Source organism: Chelonoidis abingdonii, chromosome 9 (genome assembly GCF_003597395.2).
Source record: "Chelonoidis abingdonii isolate Lonesome George chromosome 9, CheloAbing_2.0, whole genome shotgun sequence".
In the NCBI taxonomy this organism is placed as follows: Eukaryota; Metazoa; Chordata; order Testudines; family Testudinidae; genus Chelonoidis; species Chelonoidis abingdonii.
In genome coordinates, this window is record NC_133777.1 from 72,961,086 (window position 1) to 72,980,246 (window position 19,161).

The 19,161-nt window shown below is 42.0% G+C and overlaps 1 protein-coding gene across 7 annotated transcripts in view; it reads right to left on the minus strand.

The window, feature by feature from the left end:
* Positions 1-19,161, minus strand: part of AKAP13 (A-kinase anchoring protein 13) — a 344,553-nt gene that overhangs the window by 19,392 nt on the left and 306,000 nt on the right. For 6 of the 7 annotated variants that reach the window (XM_075069695.1, XM_075069692.1, XM_075069694.1 and 3 more), the window contains 9 exons: positions 17,121-17,188; positions 13,181-13,247; positions 11,584-11,719; positions 10,531-10,643; positions 9,298-9,444; positions 7,832-8,082; positions 6,527-6,652; positions 6,292-6,409; positions 4,294-4,542 (listed from right to left, as the gene is read on the minus strand). In XM_075069695.1, coding sequence (XP_074925796.1) covers positions 4,294-4,542; positions 6,292-6,409; positions 6,527-6,652; positions 7,832-8,082; positions 9,298-9,444; positions 10,531-10,643; positions 11,584-11,719; positions 13,181-13,247; positions 17,121-17,188 — 1,275 coding nt within the window. The remainder of the gene's footprint in view (positions 1-4,293; positions 4,543-6,291; positions 6,410-6,526; positions 6,653-7,831; positions 8,083-9,297; positions 9,445-10,530; positions 10,644-11,583; positions 11,720-13,180; positions 13,248-17,120; positions 17,189-19,161) is intronic. The other variant, XM_075069691.1, reaches the window with a different exon arrangement.

Sequence of the window (19,161 nt, forward strand, 5' to 3'; positions counted from 1 at the left end):
GACAGGCTGAGCTGAGCAGAGCAGAAAGCAGCTGTTTTCCCTAACTCCGAAGCATTTTGCAGCAACTTGGTGGTACTGTTCACCCAGCAGGGAAGCACTGGCAGTGTTAATTATAGAGGGAAGAAAACGGGAGGGGAAACTAATTTATTTTATTTTAACTGTATACTCTGAATGCTGTTTAATTTTAGCCAAACTGTTATAGTTTAAATTGTCTCAACCAGTATGATTCCCCAACTTTTATTTAAATGTGATAATGAGGAAAGAGTCATTTATATTTTTCTATTCTTATTTTTGTTTCTTTTTACCGGATTTTTTTAAATCTATAAACTTAACTGAGTGGTTAGTTAACTGACTAGCTGAGTGATTTCAGCAGAGGAGGAGGAAGAGTCTGCATGGATTCCAACTGAAGATTTCTACAGGCAAGTGGAGGCAAGATGTTGGTTTTGACTCAGCCGACTGTATAGATTTGGTGATCAAAGACTAATTGAGACTCAGGTGAACTCAACCTCAGCTTTTGGGAACTCTGAGTTTTTTCTCACTGTGTTTTGGTGGGGACTGACCTGTTTAAATGTATTTTTTTTCTTTATTTTTATGTATACTGTAAAGGTAATACATGTGGATTATAAAGTAACCATGTAATGTTGTAGAAATTAAGTTGTAATTATTATTAATAATGTTTTTTTATCATTTTATAAACTTGGTACTTAAGAATTAAGTTCATTCCTTTCATTCTTCTGGATTTGATTGTCGGGAGGTTGACCTTGTGCAATCCTTGCTGAAAATCCTCAGTGACTAAATTTTGAGTCTCCAGGTGCTTTTCTATGGGGGTTGAGTTTTTTTAGGCACTGGAGAAAGGGCAATGAAGTAAACTCTAGCATCCACTCAATGATTACTACAGCAAGAGAAATATTTTGCCTTACCACCGTCCACAGTCACAAACATTCCTAGGAACTAGGGCTGTCAATTAATCGCAGTTAACGCAAACGATTAACTCAAACAAATTAATTATGATTAATCGCACTTATAACAATAAAACACCAATTGAAATAAATTAAATATTTTTGATAGTTTTCCACATTTTCAATATTGATTTCAATTACAACACAGAATACAAGTGCATAGTGTACACTTTATATTATTTTTGATTAAAAATATATGTGCTGTAAAAATGGTAAACAAAAGAAATAGTATTTTTCAATTCACCTTATACAAGTACTGTAGTGCACTCTCTTTATCATGAAAGTGTAACTTACAAATGCAGATTTTTATGGTTATATAACTGCATTCAAAAACGAAACAGTGTAAAATTTTAGAGCCTACAAGTCCACTCAGTCTTACTTCTTATTCTGCCAATCGCTAAGACAAACAAGTTTGTTTATGTTGACGGGAGATACTATTGTCTGCTTCTTGTTTACAATGTCACCTGAAAGTGAGAACAAATGTTTGCATGGTACTTTTGTAGTCTGCGTTGCAAGGTATTTACATGCCAGATATGTTAAACATTCATATGCCCCTTTCCATGCTTCGACCGCCATTCCAGAGGACATGCTTCCATGCTGATGATGCTCGTTAAAAAAATAACGCGTCAATTAAATTTGTGACTGTACTCCTTGGGGGAGGAATTGTATGTTTGCTACTCTGTTTTAAATATACTCTGCATATATTTCATGTTATAGTTGTCTCAGATGATGACCCAGCATATATTTGTTTTAAGAACACTTTCAAAGCAGATTTGACAAAATGCAAAGAAGGTACTGATGTGAGATTTCAAAAAAGAGCTACAGAACTCAACCCAATGTTTAAGAATCTGAAGTGCAGTCCAAAATGTGAAAGGGATAAGGTTTAGCGCATGCTTTCAAAAGTCTTAAAAGAGCAACACTCTGATGCAGAAACTACAGAACCCAAACCACCAAAAAAGAAAACACCTTACTGTCTGCGTGGCATCTCTCGATGATGAAAATGAACATGCATCATCCGCCTTCTTTAGATCATTATCAGGCAGAACCATCATTGCATGGACACGTCTCTGGAATGGTGGTTGAACATGAAGGGACATATGAATCTTTAGCGCATCTGGCATGTAAATATCTTACAATGCCGCTACATAGTGCTATGTGAACGCCTGTTCTCATTTCAGGTGACACTGTACAAGAAGCAGGCAGCATATCTCCTGCAATTGTAACTAACCTTGTTTGTCTGAGTGACGGCTGACTAGAGTAGACTGAGTGGACTTGTAGGCTCTAAAGTTTTGCACAGTTTTATTTTTGAATGCAGTTTTTTTGTAAAAATTCTACATTTGTAAGTCAACTTTCATGATAAAGAGATTGCAATACAGGACTTGTATGAAGTAACTGAAAATACTTTTTTTTTGTTTTTTACAGTGCAATATTTGTAAAAAAATAAACATAAATGAGCACTGTACACTTGGTCTTTATGTTGTAATTGAAATTAATATATTTGAAAATGTAATAACATCCAAAATATTTAAATAATGGTATTCTATTGTTGTTTAACCAACACAATAGATCTCATTAATTTTTTAATGCTTGACAGCCTACTAGGAACCTAGAAACCATCTTTAAACTTTCCCTCAGAACAGATCATATATATGGGAATCTAAATTATCTCCGATGGCCAGATATGGGATGCACTGTAAAAACCTTATACTTCACCTCTGCACATCAAGACATTCTTTGGAGACATAACATGGTAACCTCCATGCATCATCCTGTTCCACACACACACAGGCAAATGACCAAACTCCACTGAAGCCCGGGTACTAGGATTATATGCCTGATATTGGTGGAGAGCGAAAACAGCTAACCTTTCTGATGGGTGGAATACACATTGGCAGCTCTTGGCAAGCTTCTGCTTGTGAGTGAGAGAATGACTAACATGATTCCTATCTCAAAGTTCACTGAAAGATTTCAGGTCCAGTTCAGCAAAAGCAATTAAGCCCAATGCTTTGATGAGTTGGGGATTAAATGCTTTAACTTTTTTACTTACATTAGTGATGAAAATCAGTTCAAGAGATCAGCAGCCAGCATGTGGCTTTTTACAGGGCTTCTGCCGCAGGGAGTGGGGGGGGGGGAGGGGGGGGGGGCTCGGGACTTCAGTCCCCAGGATGCACCTGCTGGGGTTCAGGACTTCTGTCCCAAAGGAGGCATCTGCTGGGCAGAAGCCCCTAGCGCCGCCACCCTGCCACAGGGCAGAAGCCCTGAGCCCCAGCAGGCAGGCCTGGCTCTCGAACTTCTGAAGATTATCATATGTGGCTCAGATGGTTAGTACATTTGGCTACCCCTCGCCTGTAATGTGCATGTAATAGAGAATACCGCAGTTGCAGGGATGTCAGGGAAACAAAAAAGCAGTAATGGTTTGGAGCAGCAGGCTCAGACATTTCAGAGTAAAATAGTGCGGGCCCCCAGTGGAGACTTACTTCAGTGTAACAGGTAATACAATGCTGGCTCTGCTGAGCATTTCCGAGGAACTTTCGAATAATATAAATGTCATGCTGCTCCTAGGCAGCAAAACTGGGAACTGCAATGGCTGCGTTTCACATTCAGCATGCGTATTTCCTAGAGCCAATGGATGTGTATAAAACCGCAGTATATAAACATGAATTACTGCCTTGCAACCAGAGCATTGTGCTGATCCACATGGCCAAGAGATACAGATGGCTAATCACATTCCTTAATTAATTAGCTTCGGTGCCCTCCCACTGCAAGCCCTCAGTGGACAACTGCGCATCATCGTTCACACCAGCAACGGCACTATCACGCCCTGCCGCTCTCATTCTTAATTTACTCTTGGTGGCCAATTTTCTTTTAGTCTGGATCCCAGGACTCCCAAGGAGGTGCCCACTGGAACAGTGGGGGTGGTTCTATCATGAGCTGCTTCATGACTGCTGAGGAGCCAGTGGAGCCAGGATGACAGTAAGCGAGGTTTTCCTCACACCTATCACTTAGCTTGCTGGGCAAAGTTTGGAAGGTAAATAAATAAGCAGTAACAGAAATAGCAGAAATACTTGTGGCAGTAATCTAGGGTGTTACTAGGAGCACAGGGAAGGATTTTTCATGGTTTTTACTCTGACAGCACCTTTCTAGGAACAGAAAAATCAATAAAATAATCTGAATAATAAATGGGCCAGCAATTTCAGAAGAAACCTGTGTACAAGGCAGAGGACCCACCAAGCCAAAGAAAAGAGAATGAAGTTGCAAGATGGATGAGCCCTGCCATCATCGGGAGACAGGAAGGGTACATCCTTTGAGTGCAGGATCTGTAGGATTTTCTCACCTTTCAGTCTCCCAGCTGTGCTTTTCAGTGAGACAGGCCCATCTCGGATGAGCTTCCTACGTCTCAAGTCCTCCCTGGCAAACATCTGGCCGCTCTTCATCCTCATGATGGACTTGCTGTCCGTCCGGGTGTAGATCTCGGTAAGACGCGTTTTCTTTTCATAGTTGCTGACTTTGCTATTGACCGCAGCTATCACATCTTTAACCAGGTTTAGCGACTGGGTCAAGTCTTGATGCTCCACTTCGTTTTCTTAAGGAGTGAGAGAGAGACTTCAGTTTCAGTGCACCCTTATTGTGAGCATGCAGAGCTTAACTTCTTACTTCTTCCCTTTCCTTTACCACTGAGTCATCAAACGCTATAGCACACGGATGCACTATTTTTAACCATCTTCCCAAGACAAGTTTCATTCAGAAGAAATGAAAAGTTCATCACCAATCTTAAATAGACGCCTATACAGTAAAGGGGAACCATAGGAAATATACTCTGCATGAGCTATGGCAAACTAGGACAAGGTAAATAAGGACCACATTTTCAGCCTCTGCCAAGTGCATGGCTACCTGACTGCATGTATAAAAACGGGCATGCAGCCATTATGCATGTGCATACAGCTGTTTATGCAAGCAAATCAGGTGCAGCCATTTTTGAACACCAGATTCTATTAGGAACACTCAGTAAAGCTGCAATAAAAGTTTTAAGGGTCTGAATTAATGGTCCACCCTCGTGGTAGCAAAATTCTCATCTCTTTGGGTCTTGATGAAGTGACACATTTGTGAAATAAATTGTTTCACATTCCAGAGACCCTCGCTCACACTTCTATAAACCACGCCAATGGGACAGACGACTATGTATAAGGAGGATAATGGCCAACAAGATAGTCCCTTCTGAACATAAATTTATTTTAGAAAAAAACAAACAATATTTGAAAACTTTTGAAAGGTCTGAATTACAGAACATTAATGAATACAGACACAGTGGTCAGTCTCTGCCATTACTTGGCTAATCTACAGTGTCAGCTGATGTATCTGTAGGATGCACACCCACTGATAAACTGGAATAGAAAGCATTACATATACATCACTCTCCAGTGGATTTTGTGGGTGAAATCATACAAAACACACCTCTGGAGTTTACCATATGTTAAATGGAGTGGCACAGATAAACCATATCTCATCCTCACCTAATAAAGGCTTCCACAGAGATTAAACAGCGTGGACCAGCAGAAAGCAGATGAGATTAAACTGTACACTGAGCCTTTCTGTTCTCTAAGTGAGAGACTGAGAGAAACCAGGAACATAGCAAGCATGTGCTATGCAGGCTACTCCCACATGTTTCTACCATCCTAACCCCTGATCTCCGCAAGCGTTAAGATTTTGTGACCGCTCCTGATGGGTTAATCATGCAGAATCAGTAAGGTGCCTGTGTGACACAGAGAAATACCCTAGAGAGTTGACTGAGGATTTATCACCCATAACCGCTTGATCACAAATCACCCATAAAGAGTCATATTCGAGGCCAAGTTCTATGAATACAGTATTTAAAAGTATGGTAATGTAGGATTCCTGGGATGGAAGAGAGGTTCAAAGGGAGAGTGTGAATCCTCTTGGAGATTTGAGATCTTATTCTTCCTTATTTTGCCATCCCCTTCTCCAAGGCCCTGTATTGCAGCCACTATCCAAAGTGGACAAGACAGGAGTCTTTGGAGTCTTTGCATGTTGCTCCACAATTAGCTAGAGACGGCTGTAATGATGAGCATATCAAGGCACTTCACTTCTACAGGGGCTGTGTGCTGTATCTTTGCAGCACTCTCAGGCCTGTCTAGCCTGAGGTTTGAAACCCTGATGGAAGAAATGAAACCCAAGTCTCTAATTACAGCAGCGCTGGGCACTAAACACCGGGCGAGCTGGCGGGCTGATTCTGAGTTGGACAGTTTTACTGGGAAAGGTCCTGGAGAAAGATACAGAGGAAAAAAACATGCTTAGGAAAAGAAACAGGCTCTACCTTTGGTATATTGTAATATTCTTTGTAATATCACGGGATACTTTGTGATCCGTTGAGTTACCAGTAAGATGCACTCAGGAATCCCCAGGCGCCTCACTACTGTGCAGCTCATTTTTTTCTTAAAAAAGACAAGACAAATTAAAATGCTGCTGATGGAGAGCATTCGCCAAGACATGCCGACATGCTGTGTGCACATGCTGAGGGGGTCAGCAACAAATCCCCCACCAGTGCCTACCTTGATGAATGCCTGAAACCGCTTCTCTTTTGATTGCAGGTCTTTGAAATAATTTACAGCCTCGTTGTGGTGCCCGCAGAATTTGCCATACGTCCTCTTCATTCGCTCCCCATTCTCACCAGAAAACTGCAAGACATGAACAAACTTATAGCCCCCACACTGAGTCCTTGGGATCAATCACTCGGCATCACCACCATCCGTCACTGAAAAGGACGGCTACACTGGCAGTATAAATCTAGCCCAAAGTGTAGCTTTCAAAAAACGAAATCTGTGGAATTTTCAGAATGGAGACTCGGCGCGGTATAAACCCTACCACAAAGAGCTGGCACTCCAAAGAGACAAGATGGACAAAGCCGGGGTGGGGGAGAAGAATTACAGAGATGGGAAGCAGCTTGCCCGGGGTCACACAGCAAATCAGCAGCAGACCCAGGAAATGGAATCCAGGTCCCCTGATTCCAAGCTTAGTGCAATAAATGACGGACTGTACTGTAACCAGCGCTGATGCTTTTCTGCCCATGTGGCATGAACAAACAAAGCAGGCATCAAACCTGACATCAACCCTTTCACCTGAAAATCTCAAAGCACTTTACAAAGATGCACAATTATTGTCATCTCTATTGTATAAGTAGGGAAGCGGAGGCACAAAGAAGATGACTACGCAGCAAAGAAAAACCCACGGCTAGCCTGTGCCAGCCTACTCTGGCTCAGGTGCTGTTCCATTGCTGGGTTGACTTTCAGGCTCGGGCTGGAACCTGAGCTCTGGGGCCCTCCCACCCCATAGGGTCCTAGACCTTGGGCTTGGGCTGGAGCCCAGAAGTCTACACAGCAATGAAACAGCCCCACAGCCTGAGCCCCACAAGCCAGAGTCAGCTGGCATGGGCCAGACACGGGTTTTTCTTTGCTGGGCAGACATACCCGAAGAGGTGATGCGACTCACCTTAGGCCACTAATAAGACAGCATAAGGGCAGGTCTATGCTACAGAACTACTTCAGTATAAATAAGTATGTCGCTCAGGGGTGTGAAATATCCACACTGACATAAGCACTGGTGTAGTCAGCGCTATGTCAGTGGGAGGGCATCTCCTACTAATGGAGCTACCGCGTCTTGCTCAGGTGGATTAACTACACTAACAGCAGAGAGCTCTCCCGTCAGCGTAGAGCATCTTCATTAAAGTGCTACAGCAGCGCAGCTGCACCAATGCAGCCTTTTAAGCGTAGACCTGCCCTAAGAGAGAGAATTGTAATTCAGGAGTTCCTGGCATGCAGTCTTGTGCTTAGAGCATGCAGGGGTGTCTCACCACTCACCTGATTCACCAGGATGTCTCCTATCCTCTTGATAACAAAGTTCTTTTCACTTTTGTCCACCAAGGACTCTTTCTTCCTCTCCAGAATCCTCTGGAAGAACTGGCTGTGAATGTTCAGCAAGTCATCCAGGCAAGGAAAGACCTTTTCCACCATTTGCTGTTCAAACTGCAACTCTTGCATCATCCCTCTGCTGTACACATCACTCATGATCTTCAGAGTGCGGACGTGATGCATCTCTGTCTGCATCAGCTCTGCATGAGACAAGGACAGGTCCAACACAAGAAGCACATGAGTCATTATTACTATCTTCTAGGACAAGGCTCTGTATCAACCCAGAGTACTTGGCATTGCTAAGCCAAGGAAAGGTACTTACCAGATCGAGCTGGTCAGAAGGGCTCATAGAAGCTTACAATGTAATGAAGTGCTATGGGGTCATAATTCTCCATTCTGACGTGTGTATTACTTACACTGGTATTACCGGGATTTATACATATGAACTCAGGGGAAAACAGCCTGTAATACATTAAATGCAACACTTTGGGCTTCCCAGTGCCATTGGTATATACCAGTTTCTTTCTTTTCTTGCCTCTTAATAGTGACTAATTAGATTATCAATGTGAAAATATTTTTTTCTTTTCGAAGTGCATGGTAGGACATCGCTTGGAGGTGGATCAGCCCTCCCCATACTTTGTTTATATGAACAAGTGCTTGCTCTCATTACTGCTAGAACACTGGCCCCCAAACTGTGAGACCTGCCCCTCTGGGGGGGGCATGGAGGAACATTCGGGAGGGGTAGAGCATGAAGTGGGGCCTGGGTCAGCCCCACACAGGGGAGGAGGGAGTGCCATCCCACGCTGCTCTGGCCCCAGCTCACAGCCCCAGCCCCAGCCTTGGCCCCTGGACCAGCTGTGGCTCTGCTCCCAGCCACAGACCTGGCCTCAGCCTCAGCACCCGGCTCCCAATGGCAGCTGGGGGGGAGGGCAGAGGGCAAGGGGGGCGAGGTAAAAAGTTTGGGGACCATTGTGTTGGAATCTGAACACTGCAGAAGGACAGATAATACCAAAACACCATGTTGCTCCTCTCAATATAGTTATTTTTCTGTGCAGCAAAAGTGGACACTTATATCAAGGGGGAGAAGATGCTAATACAAGTAACTGACTACTCTATACTCATGGGTAACCGTGCATAAAGGTCATCACCAGATAAACCAGGAGATGGAATTTGTTTGGATGGTTCAAGGTAAGTGCAATCCAGAATTCCAGAGCTTACTAAGATGGCATTGGAGATCTTCATTTCCAGTAAGCACCAAGAGCGAAATTCTGGCCCCAGTGAAGTCAATGGCAAACTCCCTTTGACGTAAAGATTCCAAATTAGTCACAAACTAAAAAATATGAACAAACTATCCAAACCTAGAGGTTTCCACAAACTAAATTGGATCACTTCTCTTTAACCAATAAACATCTCACCATATATGACATCTTGCCGTTTGACGACATCCTTCTTATGCTGCTTCAAAAACTTGCTGTCTACTACTTGACTCCAGGATTCTGCCTCCAGCTGCTTGGAGTCCATCTCAAAGTCCCCCATGAGCTGTCCTTCATTCATGTCTGCACCTGCATAAAAGCACCATACACAGATATCTGGTCCCATTTGAAATTCCCATTGCCTATTCTACAGATTTAGGTTTTGTTCTGAATGCCACAAACATTATATCCACTCTCATTTACTGACATGGAAACAATTATATCGAATTTTACTGGGTGAGTACGAAACAACGCAAACTACTTCTACAGGTTACTTGCTAGATGCACTAAACAAGTCCATAATTCTCATGTATACTGAACTCTGGTTTACAAGACAAGCAAGAACCAGTTATCTACCATGTAATAGCATGGTAATTAATATGCAATTTGCCCTCCTTTGTTTACATCAGTAAATGAACAGAACTGTTAAGGAGCGCTTTGTGAAATCTGTATTTTCAAGCTTAGAAAGCAATAATTGATGTGCCTGGAACTGAAGATTATGTACATTTTAGAAAGAAATTGTTCATTTGTTGCCTGGACACAACATGTGAGAATTCCTGACAACTGGGAAATTCCTCTGTCATCATGTCCTCTGTTCAGTTCCTAATGAATTAAAACCATGCTGTACTTTTCAGGCCAGTGTTGGCTAGATATAAAATGTTTAAGGACTAGTTATATCCTAGAGCACTCCTTGCTTAAAAAATAACTTCATTTTTTGGTTTGATGTACACTGGATTCATGAATTTAACTAAAAAAAAAATTAAAATATATTTTGAACCTGCCAGTATGAAAAAAGTAAAATATACAGGGATATGTAGATGTACAAATAAACTGGAAGAACAGAGAAAGCATGAAAGATGGGGAGGAAGGTGTACCTCTGAGCTATAAACACAGGCCACATAACTCAAATGTAAATGAAATGCTTCATATTTTTTCCCCACTCAGAATATGCTAAAATGCTCTAGCCTATAAAGAAATTACTATATGGGGCCCTTGCTTTTTTTGGTCTTTCTTTGTACTTTCTCTTATGTAAATAAGCTTCAATCTTCCAGCAAAGAAAAAAAAACTGCTATCAACACACTTTTAAAGGATTTAGTGTTTCTAAAAATCAATGTTGAGACCATCCATTTGCTGGGGATGCGGCTGTCTGTGTACGAATACATTGGGATCTCTTACCTTCATCAGTTAGGGACTCCGTGGATTCATTCACCCGGCTGATTTTATGTAAAGAGTCTGTTGACTGTGACAGGTATTTCCAGGTCTGTATCATGTTTTCATCATTACCAACTCTGCAGAAAAAAGGAAATGCAGAACCCCATTCAGGATTCCAAAACTCAAATCAATCACTTTTTAAAGTACATAAAACAAATATAATTTTAAATAAAACTAAAAGCTGCACTAAATGTTGCCGATTATGCACAGATATATGTGGTGTGTGCGCATGTATTTATATACTTCATGTATAGTGCTAATAACTGCAAATTAGGGCTCAACAAACTGGATCATCTACATTTCTAACTGAAATAATCATTTCCCTAAAACCTGAAGTGAATAGTTGAGGTCTGAAAGAGTTTGGTAAACTTAATTTAATTACTTTTCATTTTTGTATTGCCATTCCAACGTCTTATTTTCAAGGTACTGTTTTTCCAGCTCAGCTAATGCTGAGGAATATCGGAAATCTCTCAAGAGAATCTGTACATGCAAAGTTCTAGCTGAATGAAATTCATCTAACATTTGGATAAGCAGTTAATCTTGTGGATGTTTTTCTAAACTGAGCCTTTTGATAATTTTCCCCTTCACAGCTCTGCAAACACACTTCCAACAGGATTTTCTAAAATCACTGGTGTTAGGGAAAATGAAAGAGAATGAATGATAATGGAAACTCTTTATGTAAAGCAGCACTCTGTGTGTGTGTAATTATTTTATACATAAATACAAAATGCATGATGATGTGTGATGGTATGGAGCTTTTCCTAGCCTGAGTTCTGAATGGCTGCATTACATGCAAACTGTTGAAAATTTTAAATCCCAACACACAGGAAATTTGAAGTTATAGTTCCCACAGCTACTGCATCTTGATCCCTTTCCTCAGACAGTATATAGTATTTGTTTTTCTGCATATATGGTGATAGAATATATGTGACACACACCCATAAATGTATTCCTAACGAAATGTGGGGAATAATGTAGGCTGCTTACACTATGCATACTGTACACACACAGGCTTACCCTGCAATGTTCTGTATTGAGACACTTTTTGAAAGTGTTGTGGTCTGCTGTGATCTCCTATTATTGAATATTGAGGTTACTGTGTTTTCATCAGGGGCAAGTATTGCAGATCGAGGGCGCTCCTTAGGTTGTGAGGCTAGAAGAGAAATGCCAGATATCTGATAAGAAACAGCATCCAAACTCCTTGCTAAACTCACTATGATGACTCGACTAAGCAAGGTTCTAACAATTCACTTCCTCTTTGCTTAGAAATAATCAAGGGCCGATCTTCAGCTGGTATCAACTGTTATAGCTCCATTGAAATCTAGCCTCATTCTCTGTCTTTACTGGTTTGTTAACACAGGACCCATTCCTGAAATCCCTGCTCAGGACATAATTTCCATTCACTTCAGTAGTTTTGCCTGAGTAAGACTTCAGAAGTAGTCCCCAGGTAAGTCGGGAGCCTATACTGAACACAAACATAATTTATATTTGTTTGACCTATCTGGACATTCCAAACTCTTAAGACACAACATTCTTAAGTATAAATAACTTCTATGGCAATATAGGTAAAAAAGAACAAGGTAATCAATCAGTTATCTTCTGTGAGACTGTTCAATTGTACGCTTGTGTTCCTGTTGAGGGAAGTGGTGACCAGAGCACCAAACGGAACACTGGGATTTCCTAACGGGGGAAGGAAAGACCTTTGACCCCTCACTGTACCGCCTGCTGGATGGGATGGTTGGAATACACAAGCCCAGAAACACTCTCATGGGAAGCTGAGCAGAACTTTATTACAAAATGACTGAAACAGTCACAGCAAATTGTCTTGGTGCTCTTATCACCTCTTTCGAGCTCTTACAATTCTCAGTTTGCCCTGACCCCTCTTAGGACTGAGTTTCTGACTGTCCATCAGTTCACAGAATGCAGAGAGAAAGATCATCCAGTTATGTAGAAGGGCTTGGCCATATCTCCGCATCATCATTAGCCCCTGCATCTCATTCTCTCTTTTTTCTCTCCCTAGTGAGCCTTCCTGTTTCCCACAGTGGTGCTGCTGGTCCATCTGATAAGAGCAGCTTACTGAAATGGCCTAGTTTAGAATGACCCCTTCCATTTTAACTTCCCCATTGAACAAAACACTCAGTTCAATGTTGTTTTAAATATTCTTCCAGTTTATGAATAACCCAGGGAACACCTCTGATGTCTTCTTTCCAGCTGAGAGTTCACTCACTCCAGGAGAATTCTCAGCTGGCCAGCTACAGCCAAATTCTAGTGCCATTGCATTGTGTAACCAACAGAAAAGAGCTCGATCACTAAAAATACTGTCTCCAATATGGAAAACATGGCCTCTTTCTTCCATACCTTGTATCTGCATAAGATTATATGGGCACCACAGAACTGGGCCAACCATTTGTACAACATGAGCAATGCCTCTAAAATCCCAAAAGTTGCTTATCACACAGGATATAATCACTTCTGTATCCTAAAATGTTTTATCTTTCATTGTACTGAAATGGGTAACAACTGAACACGAGGGTAAAAGTTTATACTGAATACAATGAAAAATAGCAACTTTTAGGGAGCTACACCAGAAAAGAGGGAAGGAACGGCTTCTTACTCTTGTTTCTCATAATTACTGTGGGTAACGAAGAGGTATCGTGTGCCTGAGGCACCCCCTTTTGTGTCTGAAAGAAAAAGAGAGAGGTTTAATTTTCCCTGCCCAACATAAATAAAGGGCTTTGTATATCCACAGACACCTTATTTTAATTATGCAGTAACGCCATTCTGAGTTCCCTCAGAACAGCTTAGAACCCAGATACCGTGCCCTGGGTATCTACAAGCAGCATTATCTTCAGCATGGTGATAGAGTCCAAGCCATCACAAGGTATGTAATCAAATATGGAGAAATATTTACAATAAGAAGTAAAATAGGGAGACAATAATCCTGATATAGTTCTGATATTGCTAGATAGCTAAGTGTATTAAAGCCAAAAGGATCACTGAGGGAACCGTATACATAATTGTAGTGACTAGCTGTTCAATGTAACAGCACGGCGAACACAGTCCTTGCCTCTAACAACTTATGATTTAAAGACAGGAGCAAAAGCCTTGAACAGGAACAGCATGGTGGCCTGGCAAACCAGGATGTGAAGAGGGCTCCCCGCACATGGGACAACCGTGAATTCCAATCAGAGGCACTCATCTCATAGACTTTAAGGTCAGAAGGGACCAATATGATCATCTAGTCTGACCTCCTGCACAAAGCAGGCCACAGAATCCTACCCATCCACTTCTATAACAAACCCCTAACCTATGTCTGAGATTGAAGTCTTCAAATTGTGGTTTGAAGACCTCAAGCTGCAGAGAATCCACCAGCAAGTGACCCATGCCCCACGCTGCAGAGGAAGGCGAAAAACCTCCAGGGCCTCTGCCAATCTGCCCCGGAGGAAAATTCCTTCCCGACCCCAAATATGGCGATCAGCTAAACCCTGAGCATGTGGGCAAGACTCACCAGCCAGCACCCAGGAAAGAATTCTCTGCAGTAACTCAGATCCCATCCCATCTAACATCCCCATCACAGACCACTGGGCATACTTACCTGCTGATAATCAAAGATCAATTGCCAAATTAAGCTATCCCATCATACCATCCCCTTCCATAAACTTATCAAGCTTAGTCTTAAAGCCAGATATGTCTTTTGCCCCCACTACTCCCTTGGAAGGCTGTTCCAGAACTTCACTCCTCTAATGGTTAGAAACCTTCGTCTAATTTCAAGTCTAAACTTCCTAGTGTCCAGTTTATACCCATTTGTTCTTGTGTCTACATTGGTACTAAGCTTAAATAATTCCTCTCCCTCCCTAATATTAATCCCTCTGATATATTTATAAAGAGCAAGCATATCCCCCCTCAACCTTCTTTTGGTTAGGCTAAACAAGCCAAGCTCTTTGAGTCTCCTTTCATAAGACAGTGTTTTCCATTCCTCGGATCATCCTAGTAGCCTGTCTCTGAACCTGTTCCAGTTTGAATTCATCCTTCTTAAACATGGGAGACCAGAACTGCACACAGTATTCCAATGAGGTCTCACCAGTGCCTTATATAACGGTACTAACACCTCCTTATCTTTGCTGGAAATACCTCGCCTGATGCATCCTAAAACCGCATTAGCTTTTTTAACGGCCATATCACATTGGCGGCTCATAGTCATCCTGTGATCAACCAATACTCCAAGGTCCTTCTCCTCCTCTGTTGCTTCCAACTGATGTGTCCCCAATTTATAACTAAAATTCTTGTTATTAATCCCTAAATGCATGACCTTTGCACTTTTCACTATTAATTTCATCCTATTACTATTACTCCAGTTTACAAGGTCATCCAGATCTTCCTGTATGATATCCCGGTCCTTCTCTGTGTTATGGAAGTGGAACCGTGTCAAATGCCTTACTGAAATTGAGGTAAATTAGATCTACTGCATTTCCTTTGTCTAAATAATCTGTCACCTTCTCAAAGGAGGAGATCAGGTTGGTTTGGCACAATCTACCTTTTGTAAAACCATCTATATTAACATATAAAAACTGCCTTGAAAGAATATTAAAGTTGCAAAGTCTAGCACATAAAAGTTAAAAAATGCCAAAATTAAGGTTGCCCATGTGACCTTAATTTGGTTCCACGGTGCACATGGATTACGTTGTACTCTAGTTACAGATCAGACGCTATTTTTTTCTATAGGAGCCATGCTTCGTTCAGTGCACAGGATGGATGGTGCTCGCAGGCTGGGGAGCTATTCTATATTTCACTGCAACCTTATCCCAATCTCCCTGCTCACCGTACCCACCACACCCAGGTCTGGCTCCTCTCTCTGCTGCCAGGAGAGTGTGGAGGGCACAGAAGAGAGCATCTTCCTGCTCTGGGTTCCTGTGCCCACAGCCACAACAGCCCCTGGTACCAGGAAGAGCAATGGCAGGCAAAATCAGTGCAGCCCTGGGCTGCAGCATGCTCAGTTGCTCGGTGGGGATGGTACATGCTCACTCTGGTGACATGGAGATGCACAGGGCAAAACGTGCTCCATTAATGAACTGCTATTCAATATCTGTTTTACCCTCTGTGTTCAATGCATGGCTCCACGCTGTGATTACTGCATGCTATTCAACCCCTACTCTGTATAGAGAAACATTAATCTCCTGATGGCCTTTTCAATGTAGCACCTGAGTGTTTCACAAATGTTAATTAGTTGATCTTCACACACCCCATGAGGTAAGGCATTATTACTCCCAGTAGTGTAGTGAAGGGTAAATATGGGAAAACTCTTCTGATTTGGGGAATATGGAGTGTAGGTTAGATAAGTTTACTCAATTCTTCTTTTTTACTGTTTTATTGATGGGAAACTAAGGCACGGAAGCAGTAATGTCAAAAGTGTCCATTAATTGTGGGTGTCCGATTTGAGATGCCCATAGCCTGATTCTTCAGAGAACATAGCACTGTATCTCTTCAGAACAGAGCTCCCACTGACTTCAGTTGTACTTCTGCAAATCAGACCTCAGGATCTCAAGTTAGGCACCAAGAAAGGGAAGGACACAGGGATCACGTTAGAAAAATTTGGTTTAAGTGACTTGTCTAGCATCACAAAGGAATTCTGGGGCAGAGGCAAGGTGGCATTCGAATGACTAAACAACAAGACTATCCTTCCTCTTCCTGCAGTCCACAGCCTCATTCCCTACATACTTTCCAAGTTCTACAACAAATGAAGCAGGAGTCCTACCTACAGCTGCCACATTAACTACACAAGTCTGATTCATTTCCTGAGTACTGTCCATCCTCTGCACTCTGTGAAGCAGGGGTCCTGTGGATCATATAAAGACTGTATCATGATGCATATACACAAGAGGGCAAGTTAAGTTTGCAGAGGGCAAACCTTAATTCTGGCATTTACTAACTTATGAGTGCTTGACTTTTCAACCATAATGTTCTTATACGGTAGGCTTTTTTGTATGTAATTTCCTAGTGTGTTTTTTTTTAATCACATCTAGAAAACAAATTCTATATTGTGGAACCATATTGACTCTCATATATATATATGATCAGCAGCACTGCTGGAGTCTTTGGATCCACAGCAGAGACCTGTCATTTGGGCTCACATGGTAACTCACAGCAGTAGTAGGCTGGCATCCTTTATATGGGACAGTCACTAGAGGGAGATGAGCAACCTTCTCCCCTCCCCTGTGCTCGACTTCATGTCCCAGTCCTTGTTTCCCCCTTCCTCCACCACTTGTCCCCATCCCAGTCTTCCCTTGGTTTTAAACAAACAGAGCTGCATTTTACAAAACCTAGAATATGATCTTTTCCTATTCACATCAGACAAGAGAAGCAGAATTAATCTACAATTTGGGGGAGTATCATAAATTTCAGGAGAGTTTAGAAGAATGATCCCCCATAGCAAGGGATTCTGACATTATGCCCAGCAGACTGGAAATTCCATTCCTGCACATGTTGCAAACGATGTCTGTATGCTAAAACACTTCAAAATAAATGTCATATTAGGGTCATGACATGAAACCTCTCACCTTCATTTTGACTTTTGCACAGGATGTGAGACTCTCCTTACAGCCTTTGTGAACAATTGCATTGCAGTCTGTAAAATGGGGAAAAACACACAAAAAGTCAGGTCAAAAGAAGTTTGCCTTTTGATTTCCTCTTGCATTTCTATGCGAGACCATGGGGTAATTAGGGATTTTCACTTCCACTCAAACTAGAAGAGCAGCTCTAGATATTGCCGAATGTGCTGCCTTCTACGATAAGCAGCAAAGAGTCCTGTGGCACCTTATAGACTAATAGACGTTTTGGAGCATGAGCTTTTGTGGGTGAATACCCACTTCGCGACGAAGTGGGTATTCACCCACGAAAGCTCATGCTCCAAAATGTCTGTTAGTCTATAAGGTGCCACAGGATTCTTTGCTGCTTTTACGGATCCAGACTAACACAGCTACCCCTATGTTCCATGATAATTAGGCCATAAAATGATTATTAATAAGATTTCCCCACAGATTTCAATTGATTGGGAGTCCTGCTTAAAAATCAATGGCATACTATGCCTGAAATTACACAAAGATGCTAGTTATTCTTTAGATGAAAAATAAGGTGGTGAACAGGAGCCACTGAACAACTAGGGACATGATTGACGATTTATGCCTTCACAGGCAGGCAGAAGTAGGGGTTCATTATAACAGCAAAAGATTCTGCTTAAACAAAAATATCTTCTTAATTAGAGCAAGAATGACAGGAAACCAGATGCAGGAAAGGAACAGGGAAAAAAATATTGCACAAGTGTGAAAAAGGATCACTCTTTTATATTTATATCTTCCATCCCTCTGCAGAGACGCCAAAGAAGGAAACAGGAATGAGTCAGGATACTGGGTTTGAGACTTAGACTCTTGTCCACCGAGACTGAACTCATCATTTTGTTTCATATAGGCAACTGATACATTCCAAGGGTAACAACTTTCAACTCACTACTTAATACATACTCGGCTTGCACATTACCCAGTGACCTGGAGGTGAAAAAGCTCCACATCCCAGTCCTAATGCCCTGACTCAGCCAATCACTCAGTGCATCAGATTTTGTCCTAATCATCCTGGAGATAAGCTGTCCATTCAGGCTGTGCTCTACAAAGGGGACACAGGGAGTTACAGGTCCATCACACACTGATTTATAATGGGATTTTGGTTACTAACTCCTTGAAAATCCCCAGCCTAAAAACATTCAGATGAAATTCAATATAACTAGATTCAGCAAATATACCTGGTCACTTTTGTCTATTCAGGGAAATTCATTTTAAATATTTAGTTTGCAAACTATATTTAAAAGCCAGAAATAGCAAACCCCCTGAACGAACAAACAAAAATCCATAAATCGTCATTAAATTCACAGATATGTGTCTGCTAAATGAACGGATGTGCATGTGAATGTGTCTCTGACAGTGGTAATGGGCGTTAGGGTTTATACTCTTTTGTTGACTTCCCACAATTTCCTGTACATGTGAAAGAGAAAGACAAAAACCTGTCGTGCGGTGTAAAAACATTAAGACTATCATAGCTCAGATCAAGGGAAAAAATGCAACGGACCTAGAGAACTTTCTACCTTTTTCTTGCCTCGGAAACAACACCCCATTTTCCTTGCTCGTGGTTGTAGTAACATATCCTATGATCCTCAGAGCCACAGGAGAACTGGTCAAGAACCCCTAATCTTGCTGCTCAGTGATGCTCTTGAATCGAGTGAAGTGATGCCCCTGGGGGAGTTGAGACTTGCCCTGGCCTGACCCAGGCTGAAAGCATTGCCATCACAGCAATCCCACTAGGCTGCCAGGACATGAAAAGTCAGAACTCATCTGAGGTTGAACACATGTAAGATTTCTTATCCATACTCTACTTAGGAGGTTGGAAAGTCTCTTACAAGCCTAGCGCCACTTCTGTTTTATATACTGTCAAGAGAGAAAATGCTTTTACTATGAGTTGCCATCACCTTAGTGCGGTAGTGGGCTGTGCCTCCCCAAGCAGCCTGGCCCCCGCCCCCTCAGAACCCCCCTGCGCGCCCCCAACACGCCCTCC